This window comes from Malus sylvestris, chromosome 6 (assembly GCF_916048215.2).
Source record: "Malus sylvestris chromosome 6, drMalSylv7.2, whole genome shotgun sequence".
In the NCBI taxonomy this organism is placed as follows: Eukaryota; Viridiplantae; Streptophyta; class Magnoliopsida; order Rosales; family Rosaceae; genus Malus; species Malus sylvestris.
In genome coordinates this window covers 7,765,368-7,784,729 of record NC_062265.1, presented here as the reverse complement: position 1 = coordinate 7,784,729, position 19,362 = coordinate 7,765,368, and the positions used below count along the sequence as shown (strand labels likewise).

At 38.2% G+C, this 19,362-nt stretch overlaps 1 protein-coding gene and 1 pseudogene across 3 annotated transcripts; one reads left to right on the top strand and one right to left on the bottom strand.

Annotated features, from left to right (window-relative positions):
- Nucleotides 1–372: 372 nt before the first annotated feature.
- LOC126625005 (uncharacterized) lies at nucleotides 373–5,040 on the top strand. Of its 3 annotated transcripts, XM_050294080.1 has the most exons (3): nucleotides 377–1,663; nucleotides 1,760–2,383; nucleotides 3,515–5,040. In XM_050294080.1, exon 3 carries the CDS (start codon nucleotides 4,273–4,275, stop codon nucleotides 4,945–4,947), a length of 675 nt encoding a protein of 224 aa, XP_050150037.1. In that variant the 5' UTR covers nucleotides 377–1,663; nucleotides 1,760–2,383; nucleotides 3,515–4,272; the 3' UTR covers nucleotides 4,948–5,040. The 3 variants fall into 3 exon arrangements, 2 of the variants coding, with proteins under 2 accessions (XP_050150037.1, XP_050150036.1); XR_007624289.1 differs by lacking the exon at nucleotides 3,515–5,040 and adding an exon at nucleotides 3,297–3,473 and having other exon boundaries at nucleotides 373–2,383; XM_050294079.1 differs by having other exon boundaries at nucleotides 377–2,383.
- An 843-nt stretch (nucleotides 5,041–5,883) lies between these two features.
- LOC126627542 (5S ribosomal RNA) lies at nucleotides 5,884–5,996 on the bottom strand (annotated as a pseudogene).
- Nucleotides 5,997–19,362: the final 13,366 nt, after the last annotated feature.

Here is a 19,362-nt window from a genome sequence, read left to right as displayed (position 1 = left end):
GCGTTGGCCTGTACCAAAAGCCTTTTGAGGAGCCGTCGCAGCTATGGGCATCTGTTGTGGTTTCTTGACTCGACGTGGGTTTTCTTTTGGTTCAGTTAAGATGACGTTTGTCTTGCACCAACAACAACAACAACAACAACAACAAAGCCTTTTCCCACTAAGTGGGGTCGGCTATATGAATCCTAGAACGCCATTGCGCTCGGTTTTGTGTCATGTCCTCCGTTAGATCCAAGTACTCTAAGTCTTTTCTTAGAGTCTCTTCCAAAGTTGTCCTAGGTCTTCCTCTACCCCTTCGGCCCTGAACCTCTGTCCCGTAGTCACATCTTCGAACCGGAGCGTCAGTCGGCCTTCTTTGCACATGTTCAAAATCACCGGAGCCGATTTTCTCTCATCTTTCCTACAATTTCGGCTACTCCTACTTTACCTCGGATATCCTCATTCCCAATCTTATCCTTTCTCGTGTGCCCACACATCCCACGAAGCATCCTCATCTCCGCTACACCCATTTTGTGTACGTGTTGATGCTTCACCACCCAACATTCTGTGCCATACAACATCGCTAGCCTTATTGCCGTCCTATAAAATTTTCCCTTGAGCTTCAGTGGCCTACGACGGTCACACAACACGCCGGATGCACTCTTTCCATCCAGCTCGTATTCTATGGTTGAGATCTCCATCTAATTCTCCGTTCTCTTGCAAGATAGATCCTAGGTAGCGAAAACAATCGCTTTTTGTGATCTTCGCTAGATTGCTCCGGTCATTAGTGTGGATAAGTATATAAATGGATAGAGATAGGAAAGCAAACACAAGATGTACGTGGTTCACCCAGATTGGCTACGTCCACGGAATAGAAGAGTTCTCATTAATTGTGAAGGGTTTACACAAGTACATAGGTTCAAGCTCTCATTTAGTGAGTACAAGTGAATGATTTAGTACAAATGACATTAGGAAATATTGTGGGAGAATGATCTCGTAATCACGAAACTTCTAAGTATCGGAGTGTGGTGTCGTCTTGACTTGCCTTATCTGTCTCATAGGTAGATGTGGCATCTTCTCTGGAAGTACTCTTCCTCCATCCAGGGGTGGTATCTTTAACTGGTGGAGATGCACAAGGTAATGTATCAATTTCACTTGAAGCTTACTTGTAGTTTCAGGCTTGGTCAAGCGCGATACAAACCATGTAGTAGGAGTCCCCCAAGTCGCCGAGCTAGGGGGTCTGCTGAAAGAGGTGACAGACAAGGTAAGCAATCAGAGCTCCGACTGATTGTTCACCTTCTCCCCATCTTGCAGCAGCATGAAGGATAAAGAGAAGAAAAATGAGAAGAGATGATATGAGATACTTTTGCTTTTGAAGAAGTAACTTTCCACAGACTTATTCTTGAACTGAGCTGGAGGGTTTTCTGGTTTCCTCCAGAGTATAAGGCCGACTGAAGAATTTGAGGGTCAAAACAAGTCCATCAAATCTAGAGTACGTTCCACCCTGCTGATATGGGATACTTTTGCTTTTGACAGAGTAATGAATGTATCGGCACGTGTGCTGTTACGCTTGTCTCCACATGCTTCCTTGTATCCTTCGCACTTGCCCTATCTGTTCCTCAAGCAGATGCGGAATCTTCCCTGGAAACATAAGATGTTGAAGATGAGTACTCGAGAGCAATGCCAGGTAAGTAATCAGGTAAGGGGTTCCAGGCAGTTAGTTCCTGGCTGGAAGCTTGATTCCAAGTGCTGACTGATTGCTCTCTTTCTCCTTGTCTTGCAGGTAAAAACAAGGCCAAAAGAAAAGACAGGAAAAAAGCATGATATGGGATACTCTTGCTTTTAACCCTGATGATATGAGATATTCTTGCTCTAGTATAGCTTGTTTGCAGAGGTATTATCGGGGGGAAAGAAAGCTGAATATTTCGAAAGGCTTCGTTGGGAGTGCCCTCTCAGATATGATGAAGGGTTGAGCATTTTTGCAGGTCTGCCTGTCCGTTGGGGATGGAGGTCGACATATATAGGAGTCTCCCTAACAACAAGTAGTAATGCTATTCCTTTACCCTGCTTGGTCATAGCACGGTAGTGGGAGCTGCCAGTTTCACATGTTTTAACTCTGTCAGAGCACTTTGAAAAAGTGGTCTGTGGTATCTGGCTCTCGAGATTCGGAGAACGATGCCTCTTCGATTTTTGAGAAAGCAATCATGCTGGGGGTATGACTCTCGAGATTCGGAGAGCAGTGTCTCTTCGATTTTTGAGGAAGTAATCATGTTGGGAGTCTGGCTCTCGAGATTCGGAGGGTGGTGCCTCTTCGATTTTGGAGCAAGCAATCTTGTTGGGAGTGTTGTCTCGAATGTGAGTAAAGGTTGGGCATGTTTGCTAGTCTACCTTGCCACGAAGCACAAAGGTTGACACACAGGGACTTTCCAATTATCCAGCAATGGTACTGTTCCTTTACCCTCTCTTCGATTTTGAGAAAGTAGTCATGTTGGGAGTCTGGCTCTCGAGATTCGGAGGACGGTGCCTCTTCGATTTTGGAGCAAGCAATCTTATTGGGAGTGTTTTCTCGAATGTGAGTAAAGGTTGGGCATGTTTGCTAGTCTACCTTGCCACGAAGCACAGAGGTTGACACACAGGGACTTTCCAATTATCCAGCAGTGGTACTGTTCCTTTACAGTTGTGGGTAATAATATGGTAGCTAGACCTTCAAAATTTATGTGTCTAAACTTTTGTTAGTGCTGTTTCTTTGCTATTCTTTTACCTTTCTTGGTCAGAGCGATGTAGTGGGAGCTGCAAGCTTTACGTGCTCAACTTTGGCAGAGAACTTTGGCAAAGTTATTTGTGGTACCCATGAGCTATTGTTGCGTGTGGGAAGTGGGTGATTGAACAGTAAGATTCATGTGCTTTCTACTTCACCAGAAGTCTTCGACAGAATGCCCATAATTTCTGCAAAGCTGAGTGTGCGTGTGACAGGTGTTGACAAGGCTAGAAAAGTAGGGCCTCTTCGATTTCTGAGATCAGCCCTCGTGGTCTCAGAGCAGCCCAGCTTTTGAGAAAGCGAGCGCCTCTTCGATTGATTCGGAGAACGATGCCTCATCGATTTTTGAGAAAGCAATCATGCTGGGGGTCTGGCTCTCGAGATTCGGGAAGCAGTGTCTCTTCGATTTTTGAGAAAGTAATCATGTTGGGAGTCTGGCTCTCGAGATTCGGAGGGCGGTGCCTCTTCGATTTTGGAGCAAGCAATCTTGTTGGGAGTGTTTTCTCGAATGTGAGTAAAGGTTGGGCATGTTTGCTAGTCTACCTTGCCACGAAGCACAGAGGTTGACACACAGGAACTTTCCAATTATCCAGCAATGGTACTGTTCCTTTACCCTCTCTTCGATTTTTAAGAAAGTAGTCATGTTGGGAGTCTGGCTCTCGAGATTCGGAGGACGGTGCCTCTTCGATTTTGGAGCAAGCAATCTTATTGGGAGTGTTTTCTCGAATGTGAGTAAAGGTTGGGCATGTTTGCTAGTCTACCTTGCCACGAAGCACAGAGGTTGACACGCAGGGACTTTCCAATTATCCAGCAGTGGTACTGTTCCTTTACCCTTGTGGGTAATAATATGGTAGCTAGACCTTCAAAATTTATGGGTCTAAACTTTGTTAGTGCTGTTTCTTTGCTATTCTTTTACCCTTCTTGGTCAGAGCGATGTAGTGGGAGCTGCAAGCTTCACGTGCTCAACTTTGGCAGAGAACTTTGGCAAAGTTATATGTGGTACCCATGAGCTATTGTTGCGTGTGGGAAGTGGGTGATTGAACAGTAAGATTCATGTGTTTTCTACTTCCCCAGAAGTCTTTGACAGAATGCCCATAATTTCCGCAAAACTGAGTGTGCGTGTGACAGGTGCTGACAAGGCTGGAAAAGGCTGGAAAAGTAGGTGCCTCTTCGATTTCTGATATCGGCCCTCGTGGTCTCTGGGGAGCCCAGCTTTTGAGAAAGCGAGCGCCTCTTCGATTTTTGAGATCGGCCTTCGTGGTCTTTGAGCAGCCCAACTTTTGAGAAAGCAAACGCCTCTTCGATTTCTGAGATCAACCCTCGTGATCTCTAAGCAGCCCAGCTTTTGAGAAAGCAAACGCCTCTTCGATTTCTGAGCAGGCGCCTCTTCGATTTCTGAAGCTTCGTCGAGTGCAGATTTTTATAGGGGCTGGCATTAAGTTCCAAAGCACACTTGAATCTCCACCAGTAGAAGCTTCATTCTTGCACTTCTAAGATCTTGATTTGTCCGACCTCTTCTCTCTTCAACACCTTTGAAAATGTCTGGCCCCTCCGACCGTCGTTTTGACTTGAACCTTGTTGAAGAGGCAGCCCCGCCTTCTCCAGACAACATATGGCGCCCATCCTTCGTCTCCCCTACTGGTCCTCTTACCGTTGGGGATTCCGTGATGAAGAATGATATGACCGCTGCGGTGGTGGCCAGGAACCTTCTCACTCCCAAAGATAACAGACTACTTTCCAAACGGTCTGATGAGTTAGCTGTTAAGGATTCGCTGGCTCTCAGTGTTCAGTGTGCAGGTTCTGTGTCTAATATGGCCCAACGCCTATTTGCTCGAACCCGCCAAGTTGAATCATTGGCGGCTGAAGTGATGAGTCTCAAACAGGAGATTAGAGGGCTCAAGCATGAGAATAAACAGTTGCACCGGCTCGCACATGACTATGCTACAAACATGAAGAGGAAGCTTGACCAGATGAAGGAAACTGATGGTCAGGTTTTACTTGATCATCAGAGATTTGTGGGTTTGTTCCAAAGGCATTTATTGCCTTCGTCTTCTGGGGCTGTACCGCGTAATGAAGCTCCAAATGATCAACCTCTGATGCCTCCTCCTTCTAGGGTTCTGTCCAGTACTGAGGCTCCAAATGATCCCCCTCCGATGCCTTCTCTTTCTGGGGCTCTACCGACTGCTGAGACTTCTCCTAAGCAACCTTTGTGAAGGCTCCCTCTTGTGTGCTTATTTTGACTCATGTATATGTACATATTTGTAGCTTATCGGGGATATCAATAAATAAGCTTTCCTTCATTTCAACGTATTGTGTTAAATACACCAAAGCCTTATTCGCTAAGTTCTTTGAATTTTCTTTTGTTAAAGCTTGTATGTTGAAGCTTTCTGAGTGGAGCATGTAGGTTGGGGTAGTGTTCTCTTAATTTCCCGAATGAGGAAAACTTCTCGGTTGGAGACTTGGAAAATCCAAGTCACTGAGTGGGATCGGCTATATGAATCTTAGAACGCCATTGTGCTCGATCCTGTGTCATGTCCTTCGTTAGATCCAAGTACTCTAAGTCTTTTCTTAGAGTCTCTTCCAAAGTTTTCCTAGGTCTTCCTCTACCCCTTCGGCCCTGCACCTCTGTCCCATAGTCGCATCTTCTAATCGGAACGTCAGTAGGCCTTCTTTGCACATGTCCAAACCACCGTAACCGATTTTCTCTCATCTTTCCTTCAATTTCGGCTACTCCTACTTTACCCCGGATATCCTCATTCCTAATCTTTTCCTTTCTCGTGTGCCCACACATCCAACGAAGCATCCTCATCTCCGCTACACCCATTTTGTGTACGTGTTGATGTTTCACCGCCCAACATTCTGTGCCATACAGCATCGCCGGCCTTATTGCCGTCCTATAAAATTTTCCCTTGAGCTTCAGTGGCATACGGCGGTCACACAACACGCCGGATGCACTCTTCCACTTCATCCATCCAGCTTGTATTCTATGGTTGAGATCTCCATCTAATTCTCCGTTCTTTTGCAAGATAGATCCTAGGTAACGAAAACGGTCGCTCTTTGGTATTTCTTGATCTCCGATCCTCACCCCTAACTCGTTTTGGCCTCCATTTGCACTGAACTTGCACTCCATATATTCTGTCTAGGTGGGGGGGATGCAACACGAGGACTTCCCAGGAGGTCACCCATCCTAGTACTACTCTCGCCCAAACTCGCTTAACTTCGGAGTTCTGATGGGATCCGGTGCATGTGAGTTGGTACAGCCTATCAGGTTTTTCTTCATTGGAGCCCGACATTGATTCGACAATAACTGGCCCTATCGAATCTTAGGGTGGCTCGTTCGAGAATAAATCAATTTTCAATCGTGGCTGAGAGTTTTGTTATTGGACGAATTGCATTGGCACGAACTCGGCCTTCCATTTCCCTTTATCCCTAGATAATCGAGCATCTACCATGCTTGCTATTACCGTAGGGAAATGATTGGTGTCAACGGTCATTTGTTTCTTAGGGAACTTAAGTTTTCCATTGTCGATCTAGCTTTAAATGGCATCGCAGAATACTACACAATTATTTGTCATATGCTTGTTTGAATTATGATACTTGCAATATGTTTTCCCTTTTAATTCCTCGGCCTTGGGGCTATTATGCCCCGGCCGAAATTTGATGATTTTGGCAAGCAGCAATTGATCGAAGATGGCATCGACTTTAGTAATGTCGAAAGTGTAAACTTTTATTTTGATAGTGGGCTCATCAGAAGCCGAGCGAATTTTGGTATCTATGGGATTGGCCTGTGCTAATGCCTTACATATATACGGCTTGTCGATTATTATCTTGGCCGCGTCCATACTAGTATATTCTTATCATTCGGCCAACGCGTAACTGACCGTGGGGTTTTTGTAGATTGTCCCCCAGGATGAAGACTTCGAAACCTTTTCTTCTCAGAGTAAATAATCATATTGCTCAACGTGCTGAGCCAATTCATACATGTCAAGGAAGTTGGCCCCCAGGAACTTCTTATTGTATTCTACATCCAAGCCGTTTAGAGCGATCCTAACGAACTCGACCTTAGAGAGAGGTACTTGGCACCAATTTATGGCCGACTTAAACCTCATAAGGTATTCCATTGGTGATTCATCAGAGGCTTGAGCTATCCTAGCCAAGGACGACACTAATACATCCATCCCTGGTCGATATAATTGCTCATTAAACTTCTCGACTAATTCCTCCCAACTTTGGATGGAGTTGGGTGGGAGATTGATATACCACGCGAAGGCCAAACCAGTTAACGAGAAGTTGAACAATCGTAGCTTATGGAAATCGATGTTAACGTCCTCACATTGAGCAGTGAATTGGGCTATGTGTTCTAATGATGATAGGGATGATTCTCCAGCAAAAAGACTGAAGTCCTGAATTTTGAAACCCTTGGGATACTCAAACTTTTCCACGAAAGCTGGATATGGATGAATGAACTTTGGAAACTTCGACTCTTTCTTTAAGGCCGAATGGATCATTCTTTGGACCTCGACCATACCAACGGATGATGTTTCTGGTTTCTAGTCGGATTTGTCTGATCTACTGCTTGATCCTCATTTTTTCTCCAAGTCGATCATTTTGAGCTGAGCAGATCCTGCCTCAGCCTGTATTGTTGGTCACGGATTGTTCTTGAGTGGGAATTGGCAGGAACGATCATCTGTTCCACCTTCGTAGGCTTTATTAACCAGTAGCTCGAGCCACCGATTTTGTGTAGTACTACTACCACATATCTCCTCAAGTACTCGATTAAACATTTGTTCAACATGCCAAGATTGATCTTCAAGTCGTCTCCGAAAAAATGATATAGTTGGTGGATCGAAACCTTCATCACCATCCTCATCGCAGTTCTCTACTAACCCTTCAATTAAAACGCCCTTAGTCTTGTTAGGGATTTTTTCATTGTGAGGTTGGCCGCTGAGACAAATTTCCTTTTCTCAGTGCGTCGCACTTGTGGCCTTAGGTGTTATAGCAATAGGAGGATTATGCGCCTGGGACAAGTCATCTAGTCCTAGGTTCTGGACTAGAAGGTTGGTCGTGGACTTTCCCATGACTGTTTTCTTTTTAACCAATCGTGTCTTAATGGTCATGAACTTCATAGTTTTAGCACTGGGTCCCACTAGGTGTGCCAAAATGTTGACCCTAAAAACCACCAAGCCTACGTGGCACACAGGTCGAGTAATTAATAAGCTAACTACGTCATATGGTTGTGTGCGGGGCATGCCAACTCATCAATCGAGCTCGACCGGGGAGTAAAATGTGTTGATGTTACGTTGAGCATGCTGCTAACTTCTTGATCTTATAGCTGCGGCCGAGGAAGAAACATGTCTCGACCTTCAAGTTCTAGAGACTGAAGACAAGGCTGCTAGTTTTGCAACGTTCAATTCAAATTCATCTTTCAATGTGCCGAATGTAGTAACCTGGTAACACTTCACTTTGCTGAAAAGGCTGATGAGATGACCTTTACCAACAAGGACTCGAAAATCCTTGTCGACTAAGACTTGGATAGGTAATCAGTCAGCCGAGAAGCAGTGTTGTTTATTCAAACTAAAGGTGCTCCTTGATCAGCTGATTCTATGACTCCAGTGCTATTTATCCAAACTGAAGATGTGGTCGGTTCCCTTCACGGTGCTATTTATCCAAATTGAAGATTTGTCGGCCGAGGAAGAAACATGTCTCGACCTTCAAGTTCTAGAGACTGAAGACAAGGCTGCTAGTTTTGCAACGTTCAATTCAAATTCATCTTTCAATGTGCCGAATGTAGTAACCTGGTAACACTTCACTTTGCTGAAAAGGCTGATGAGATGACCTTTACCAACAAGGACTCGAAAATCCTTGTCGACTAAGACTTGGATAGGTAATCAGTCAGCCGAGAAGCAGTGTTGTTTATTCAAACTAAAGGTGCTCCTTGATCAGCTGATTCTATGACTCCAGTGCTATTTATCCAAACTGAAGATGTGGTCGGTTCCCTTCACGGTGCTATTTATCCAAATTGAAGATTTGTCGGTGGGAAAAAGAATATAAAAATCTCAAGGTTGTTAAGAGGTTTCACATAGAGCGAGAGTTTACGCAGGGCAATTTATGTGTTGAATTGGAAGGGTTTCAAATTTTTCACGGTGACTTGTATTTATAGCAACTAGCTTGCTCTTGGCCGAACTAGAGATGCACTCGGATTAGGAACCCTTAATCCAATCTGATTAGATTTCGACCAATCCAAGTTCCAACAGGTCTTTGAACCAAGCCCTATAACGAACTAGATTCATTCCTACTTCTCAGCGCTTTCAGCATTAAGACTCTCTATCGTACCAGGATTTAACTACCTTGTCTTTATCCAGGTCAATCCTTCTTGTACCAGGACTTGGCCGAATCTGACTGGACAGCTCGTGGTGACCTAGCCAGCCCATGATACCCCTAGAAGACCGCAATGCTGTTTAATTTAATTTAGTTTAGTTTTGAGTTAGTTTAGTCTAACTTTATCCCTTCGCCTAGCCGGTGTTGTGGCCGCGCTACAACAATGGTTGTAATTGGTTTTCTCGTTGAGCGTTATATTATGTGGTCTCGTCTACTAACGATGACTTTATGTGGCCATGCTATTCGGCAGTGACTATTTGCATTCACCCATACAAATATGTTATATATCGTTTATGTAGTGGGAAGTTCTAATACATGTGGTAGTTATCTAGGGGTTTACTATTATTGTCTCTTTTGCGCAAATTCACCTTCAGATCATTTTCTTGGTCATTGAAGGATTGTACCCAATTGGCACATATGAATTGCTCTCGGATGATCAATGAAATACCAAATATCGTTGCTTGTAAAAAAAAAAAAAATAAACAGAATTCATGTAAACTTTGTTTGAAATGCTTCTTGCTTGGTACATGTTAGTGGATTAAATATTTTGAATGTGTCTTGTGTAATTAAATTAAATTCCCGATCTCTTTCTAATATTGTTTAATTGTTTTAAACTATAATTCTTGCAATTCTTATTTTTTAAACAAAAATAGAGAACAAAAACCTCCCTAAACTTAGAAAAACTCCAAATTTAAATTAAATTCTCGAGTACTTTCCTCGCCTACACCATTCGACCGATCGACCAAAACCCAATGACCAGTCTCCTCCTCACGAAGCTTCAATTCCACCTTCGTTCAGCAATGGCGAGCCAAATTCACAACAATACACACATTACAGAATTTCATATAATTCAAAATTCAAACGAATATCATCCATAGAAGCGCAACACAAATATAGTAAACTGTTATTATATTCAATTTATCTGTTTCGAAAATAAAAGAATCGTGTGTATACAAAATATTGAAAGAAAAAAATTCTCATAAACATGAGTGCAAATTTTTCTTTTAAAAAACTAGATACTTACATAAATGGGAGAAGAGAATAAATTGGAATAATCAAACTCGTTATCCACGATATTCGAATTTCAGATTTTTCACTTACAAGTGACAATGATACCCCGAAACTATAGTACTAAATATCTAAATCTTTCATGTAAGTTCGATAATAATTATTTTTTAATTTTCTTTGGTTGGTGTTAATAAAAGAAAGACAAAAGGCCCCACGTAAATGGAAAAAGCTCCCAATAAAGTTCAAAATAGAAGAATACAAATTATAGAATAGAACTATTGTCATTACCAGAAACAAAAGAACAAAACCATAGAAGATAAACTTTCTACCAAAAAAAGAGATCGAGAGAGGAGAAGATGAACCCTCTTTGTCTTAATGATTGAGATACTTGTATGCTTTTCATGCACATCTCCTTTCTTTCTTATTCAATTTCTTCTTCTCATGAATTTGTCTAAAATCACTATGACAATGAAACCATGCATGGCCATATTCTTGCCTAGACTCGACTTTATGACAGAGGTAAAAAGGTCAATCCATATGTTATTATCTACGATGAGTCGTGGGTTTTATCTCCAAACTTTTACATTTTTATTGCCATTATGTTCCTCATTCAATGTACTTAAATGTTGAAACAAACAGTCCCTTTGGTCCTCAAGTTTTTTTCAACACTTCACATTAGCACCATTATAATAAGGGGTGTGATATCCACACACCTCTTTTTACTTCTCTCACACCTTTTTGGTTTTCGGCCGTCGGATCGGATGAATTAAAGAAGATCAACGGACAGAAATTAACAAGGGGTGTGTGAGAAGTAAAAAGGGGTGTGTGGATAGCACACCCCTATAATAATTTACATCGAAAAAGCCCTTCAAATTCTAAATATTCTTATGAAGGATGATTTCAATTTGAAACTTCCAAATTATTGATGATATTTTTACTTAACTAAAATGAGTATCAGAATTGTTTGATTTCTAACTTCCTTTACGTATGCTAGTACATTTAGAATAAACATGTAGGTTCTACATCATAATACATAATTTAATACTTGAAGACACACATAAAAATAAAAATAAAAAGAATTATTAGGAAGAGAGAAGGAGAGGAGGTGGTGGTTATGAGAGATTTACTCATTCATTTTCCGATTTATAACTTCTTCTACTTCAAGTAAATATATCAATTGTATATATCCATGCATTAGCTTCTAATTTACGAGAGATTTTTCAACGTGTCGAGAACACGACTTGTACACTAAGTGTTATAATATAATTGATTAAATTTTGTTTTAAATTTTCAATTAATTATATTATAACACTTGGTGTACTGGACCTTGTCTCTGGCACATTGAAAATTTTCTCCTCAATTACCATTATTTTCCTTTTACGGTTGCGTGTGAGACACAAGACATAGTTGACAAAGACATAGTTAAGTGGGCCTTAGTTATGAAGGTACAATTAGCATAATATGCATAAAAGACATGGTGTTTTGTAAGTCTGTTCTTTTTCTAAAGGAATATATTGAGATTCCCATTTGCCAGTGCATATTTGCTAGGGTAAACCCTTTTTTTTCACTTTTCACATCAGATTAATTTGAAAAGGCATGCCAAATTGTCATTTATCATAATAATTATTCCAGAGTAACTTTTGCTCACTTTTGATGTCCACAAGAAAGAAATAACAAAGCAAAGATCAAAGATATTTCGAGTCTCTTAATTAAATTAAAGAATGGAACATCGAAACTTCGTGGCAAAGGCAGAAATCTCCCTTCTTTAGACAAAGTATAGACCCGCAAGTAACCCCTTGTGTGTGTCAATGTCATTTTTGGATAGAAAAGTTGAATGGGAGTGAATAAGAGTTAGAAAAATAGTTCCATGGCATTTTAGATGTTTAAACTTCTTCTCCACTCATTACCACAGTTCCAAAAACAGGTTTTATATAATTCGTGGAATTAATAGATGTTAGTGAAGAACAAAATATTCAGGATTCATATCATAATTAATTTACATATTATAATTGTGCTCCAGCTGCCAGACGTGTATGAAACAATTTTATATTACAATTAAATTTCTACAAAACAATGTTTTTAATTATTTTATAATATATTATCAATAAAACCATTTCACGCAACTAACCTTTTCCCTTTTTTCCTTTCTCTTTTTCCGAACGACTAAAGGATATGTTGGAGATGATCTTAGATATTTTATCGTTTCTTGCTTTGTTATTCTAAGATCATCTTTAACTTTTGGGTTAAAATTAAATTTGGGTTTAAACTAATCCAATTCTTCTCCAATGATTGAGCTAAAATAAGTTTTGGGTTAAAACCTAAAAGTTGGCAAATTTAACCCAAAATTTAGGTCAGGGTTAAAATGCTAGCCCCACCAAAACTTAGGTTTTAAACTAACCTAATCATTCTTCAATGGTTAGCTCTAAAATAAGTTTTGGGTTAAAACCTAAAATGTAAGCAATTTTAAATGTTCAAATGCATTAAATCCAATGGCTAAGATCAAATGTGATCAACCAAAACTAAATCCAATAGCTAAAACAATGTAAAAAAAATATTTAAATCAAAATTCACCTAAAAACTCTATAAATACATGTTTCATGGGGTCGGTTTATTGAATTTTCAACTTTTCTTGGAATCTAGATATTTTTAGGTTAAATTGTTCATAGAAATAAATTATAATAACCTACATAAATTTTATTTTGAAAAAAGTTTCCAAAAAAAAATTTTAGCCTAAATTTATTTTTAAATAATCTCGAGCTAAAACTATAACACATAACCAATGGAGAAAAAAAACTATTTACCTAAAATTGGAGATAGTCTAAAAACAAAGGTCATACACAGTAAATACATGGTTTGTATAAGGCTCTATCATCAATTAGTTTTCTACTACAGTAAAACAGAATGTCTGCTCTAAAAAGACTCGTGCGTGTCTGCTTGAATATTTTAAACAGATCAATTTTAGGTTTCTAAGTTTGACTGCATTGGCACACTTTGATATAATTAATTTAACTAATACTTTTACCAATGAAATCTTCATCGCAGCCATGCATGCTGCGTCCCTATGCTTGGAATGAACTGTAATGTATCGCTAACGTTGCACACGTGAAGCTATATATATAGTAAACAATCCAGAGAAGAGAAGAAAAGAAAGCAATGTCAACAAAATAATAGTGCAGTGAGACTGCGAGAGGGAAAGAGAGTAACTTTATGCTCTGACGGAATTAGATGGAATAAAGCTAATATTCTATAAAGATGAACTAGCCATTTAATACTACTGTTGTGGTAATTTTTTTTACCTATAAGTGAGAGGTTTTAGGTTTAATTCTCACCAAAGGTGAATTTGAACCACATTATTGCTAATCCATTGTAAGACTTAACTCACTTCTCAACCCCCTTAGTGTAGATAATATCGATTGTTCAATAAATAAAATAGAAAACTTCATTTTAATCTTTGGCAAATATGACTTTTAGATTAAAACCATAAGTAAGATCAAAATCTAATTTTAGTCCCTTGATACATTAATAACGTCATTTATTAATTATATTTTGAGTTTTTAATTATTTCTCTTTTTCTTCTTAATTTTTTAAGTATTAATTTTCATTTCATTTATCGTAATATATTTTGTTGTAAACATTTAGACAAACTACTTTTTGTTATACAATATATTTCGATGTACTTTGTCTTCTTCATTTAGGTACATTAAATTCACTATAATACATTTCGGTGCATACATTTAGGTGCACACATTTCGATACATTCATTTCGATACAACCATTTAGGTACATTAATTCAATATAATACATTTCGGTGCCTACATTTGGTACACACATTGAGGTACATTAATTTAATATAATTCATTTTGGTGCATATATTTTGATACATACATTTCGGTACTAATATTTAAATACATTAGTTCTGACACACCCCGACTCGGAATGTCCACTAGGACTCCAAATCGAGCTATACTGGTAGCCATGTGGTGCATGTGTGCCGACGAGGACGTCGGGCCCCTAAAGGGGGTGGATTGTAACATCCCACATCGCCCAAGGGTGTGGATTTTGTAAGTCTTATATGTATATTCTCATCTCTACCTAGTACGAGGCTTTTTGGGAACTCACTGGCTTCAAGTTCCATCGGAACTTCGAAGTTAAGCGAGTTCACGCGAGAGCAATCCCATGATGGGTGACCCACTGGGAAGTTCTCGTGGGAGTTCTCATAAACAAAACTGTGAGGGTGTGATCGGGACCCAAATGGGACAATATCGTGCTACGGTGGAGTCGACCCGGGATGTGGTGGGGTCCGTGCCGGAATGTGACTAGTTCAATATAACATTTTGGTACTAACATTTAGGTACATTAATTGAGTTTTTCAAATTTGGAGAATGTTAAATAAAATTAATAAATTACAAAAAAAAGCTAGATTTATTTTAAATTTCAATCTTATTGAAGAATTAAAGTTAAAAAACCCCATTTAAAAAAAAGAAAAAAAAGAAGAAGAAACAAGGACAAACAGACGATCGTGACTCTTATGACAAATCATGTGTGTGTGTGTGTGTGTGTGTGTATCTAAGAAATACAAAATTAGCATCCTAACATGAATAAAGTGTATCATGTTGATTAATGCATAACCTTTCTTTATACCAAAAACTTTAATTTTTTTTAATAATGCAATTTAATTAAGAAGGGATAAAAATGGAAAAGTTCAAATGAAAATTGCCTCATGTACAAGAGGAGTTACTGACGTATCTATTTTTGTTTTAGTCATTTAAACACAAGTAAATTCAATTTAAAAAAAAAACAAAAAAACAAAAGAGCCAATTACCACACGCAGGTGTGTGATAATAGGCTAATATATAATGTGTGTGTGTGTAACAAAAAATTTGTAGATTAAAGAATTATTTGATTAGGTGAGAACAAAATTGGTGGTTAATGATAATGATAATTCTCATGGTTTAGTAGAGATGGAAGAGTAAGGACAAGTACCAAGTAGGGTATAATACGCAATGTCCTTCATAAGTTATGTTTCAATATTTATTGACCTATACAAATTTGATGCTTCAATATTCAATCCAAAAGAAGGAAGTAATAAAACAATTGAGAGCTAGGTAATGCGTATGGTGCATAAACTTGCAATAATCTTCCTCTCAAAGAAAAAGGTAAAAGGCCAAACAAAAGAAAAATAAAGTAGAAAGCCAAACTTGGAAGACAAGGTAGAATCCTTGGATTATTTCAGACATTTGCCTACTGTAATATGAGGGCTCCCTCTTCATAATGAAGCATAACTCTTGGGCTTAAGTGTTGGGCCTTTATTGACAATTAATTGGGCTAATGCTGGTGATGTTTGAAATTGGCTCATGTCACTTTATTTAGTTAGGCCCAAAACCTATTCCTCGCTCCTAAAAGCAACAATCAATTTTCGTATCCCAAAGTCTAGAATTTGTCAACCCAAATCTACAAAGAAGACACTCGTTCAAGGTTATTGATGTTTTTTCACACTCATTAGAAACCATAAAATATGTTGGAAGTATTAAATTGAGTGGGTAAATTTTAATATATTTCACATTATTGAGCTCTGAGATGAAGTGAGAGCTTAAAGGTTAAGCTAAACATCATATCCATGAATGCATCATAGTTACTGAGGCCTTAAGGTCAGATAAGTAGTTGTATCTATAACTTAGAAGTGTAATATAATTGATGAGTAGGTAAGCTTTCATTTCTACACTCTCATGGTTTGTCAATGCTTAGTGGAGTCGGTCGCATGAATGAGCACCTTTATGTATATCTCATGCCTATAGACTCCTAGTGTGAGACTAACTGATAGACACAAATATTACATTTGTTATCCTTGTACTTACAGTTTTCTTAGAGCCTTAGTTTATTTATTTAAGCTAATTAGGGTATGGCTTCATTGCTACGTATCATTCAATACTATAGATATTTTAGCTGTTGAATTTGATTTTCACAACTGTTTTTTCTATTTTAATCTCAATCATTCATTCTCATATCGTTCAATGTTACATAGTATTGAAGAAATTTCACATGTTTATTCTCAAATCTATTACGTTATTGGTTGTACTCTCATTCGGTCATGTATTTCTTTTATTTAGGCTATTTCATGTCAAGTTCCCAAGTGATCAATTCATAATTCAATTGTGAAGGTGAGAAATTCCTTGGATGAGCACTCTCTTTCAATCGTGATAGTCAGAGATTTCTTGGTGTACATTCACTTGCCACCATGATTAGGTAGCTTAACCCAAACGATGTCGTGGAAGCTCTCTCACACCAGAGTACCTTTAAAGTAATGTAAGGTTAAAGACCTAATCAGGAGACAATTGTGATGCCTCAGGTCCAAGTACTAATTTGCATTATTGCAATGATCGAGTTTTTATTGACTTGAGTATGTATGTAGTATAAATACATAAGATCTCAAAGGGATCGTGTTCAATGAATTTAATCTTTATTAAGCACTTTCACACTTGCTAGCGACTCTTGTTAATGGATTGAGAATAGCCACGCATCTCATCCTATAGATGTGCAGATATAATGTGTAGTAGTCTCATTGGTTATAAGTATCCTAGATGTGCTTGATATTTCCACGGAAATATCCAAAAATTCAGGAAATGATATGAAAAGAGGGGATGGAAGTCTACACTTCACCCCATATCCATGATATTTTCGGAAATTTGTCAATTTCCTCGATATTTTCAATATTTTCAGGAAATATCCAGTGTTTGCGAAAAATTTGCTAAAAGTTTGCAGGAAATATCTATGAGCCTATGCATTATTTATTTTTAATTTCTTTCTTTATGGTGTAACGACCCTTTCCCAATTTTATGGTTTTTATAATTGTAATAAGTGAATTTATGAAAATGCCTTTCGAGGCAAATGCATTGACTTTTTTTTACCGCCTTGTTGTGTCATGTAAGATCTATTTTCTTGGCGTATCCTCGTATTATTCGTCGCTACAAATGCGTGAGCGCAAACAAAATGTGATTCGGAATTATAACGAAGATTTTATGAGGCTTTGAACGTCGAGGTTCTTTTGTGGAAATTCAAATCTGGGGTCATTGTGTCTGGTTTATTTTGTATCAATTTTTTTTGTTACTGTAGCAATCTAGGAAAATAAATAAATCTACCAGAAATCCCTGCAATTTTTTTTTTTTGTAAGCTAAATCCATTTCAAATGAAATATTAGTGAGGCTTTCAATAAAAGAAAAACCTGCTCAAAATCTAAGATCATCTCCAAAGTACCAAATAGGATAAAAAGATAACAAATTTTTTTCCAACCGATGCGTTTTATTTGATGTGGATTTGATGCCTCCCATCCCAGGCGTTTGTTTTGACAGCAACGTCAAATCCTTTGCATTTGGATTATTTAATAAATGGCTCTCACACATCTCTATTACAGATGCTCTAAGCATTCTCACCACCAGTTTATTTAAGTCATCAAACTATATTTAATGAGGTTTTCAAAATTCTAGGCACATTAAAAATAATATAAGGGCAAAATTAGAAATCATCTCAAAAGAATTAAAATAGATAAATTAAAAATATAGACAGAGTGAATTGAGATTTTAGAAGAGTGAAGAACAGCTCTTATATAAATATATTGTTACATCAAAATAAAAAATAAAAAAAGTTGCATTTCTTTATTCCTTCTATAAATTAAATTAGACTTGCCAAAGATAAAAAGACGAAAACAAATCATTTGAAAAATTAGTTTATTATTTAAATATTGATTAATGTGTTTATTTTTAATTAGGAATACACCATTTAATTTGTAAATTTAGTTTTAAAATTTGATCTTCTTAGCATTATTATTTTAGAAAATTCATTGGCATCTCACGTCCAAATCTGTAGAGCCTTCCCCATTTCTAACCCAAACAAATTTTCTCTGTAAATAAGGGTGGGCATAAAAACAGCCAAACCACAAACCGCATCTTGCATCAAACCGTATGAAGAAAAAAAAACAGAAAAGAGTTGTGTTGACCGAAAAAGTCAACTTTGAGTCAAAAACTGAACCACACCAGTTCAAACTGATTTCGGTTACAGTTTCAAATGAACAAGAACCTGCTGGAACCAAACTGAACCATTTTATTAATAATAAATAAATTAATTATATATACACACATGCCATGGTATAATAGGTTGAAAAATTAGTTTCACCAAGTTGCAAAGTAGTGGGTCCCATCCCAATTAGGGCTCACCCACCTCACTCACAGCCTCACACCCCCATTTCACACTTTTAGACTTTCATTCTTTTTTTCACTCAGCCGACCACCTCACTTGCGACCTCTCTTCCAAAAATATCAGCGATTCCTCATGCAGCCCACAACCTTAGCTCTCTGCAACAGCCCTCATCTTCTTTCCTATGAGACAAATCACGACTCTTCGTCCTCCATCCATCCTCCGTCCTTGGTATTTTCTCTATATTTTCTCATATTTGAGATTAGGAATATGGTTGAGTTTTATTGGTTTTCCATTTTCTTTTGGGCTGAATTAAAATTTACTCTTGTTTTGTTGTTGTACTCCTGTATTCTTTTGAGGTTAGCTCGTGTTGAGTGATGTGCGGCCTAAATTGTAATAGTATCACTTAAAACTACCATCTGTTGGTAATTAATGAGAGCATCTATTATTTTTGCCAAAAATTAAAGGGTAGGGTTGGACTGGACATTGGGTTGATTGGGCAGGGTTCACCCTCAACCCGTAGGGCAAGCCGACATGCTCGGAATACCAACAAAGATGCATAGAAAACTAGGAATCTTAGAAGAAATTTATGGCGCGTTTACGTACTCGTAATCGGAATCAATTTATGGAATTGGATTCCGATTACGGGATACACCTTTGTTTACGTAATCTTGGGGAATCATAATACATGTGGGGTCCACATGCATTAAGGAATCCAACTCCTAATTTTGGAGGAATTGGACTCCCTACATAAGGGAGGTATTTCAATTCCTTGTGACTTGAGATATCCGGAATGGAGTTTATTTACCAATTATGCCCTCACTTGTTTCTTATTATCCCAACATTGCCTTTCATTTGACACTCATTGTGCCATCTTTTAATAAATAAATAAAACCTATATATATATTTTTATATAGATGAATTTTATTATATAAATTTAATTCAATTAACTAGTATGAAAATAATTTATTTATGTAAAGGCAATTTAGTAATCAATCTATTTTTCATTCTGATTGAAGTGAATTAGTAAACAACTTATATCGATTCAACATCAT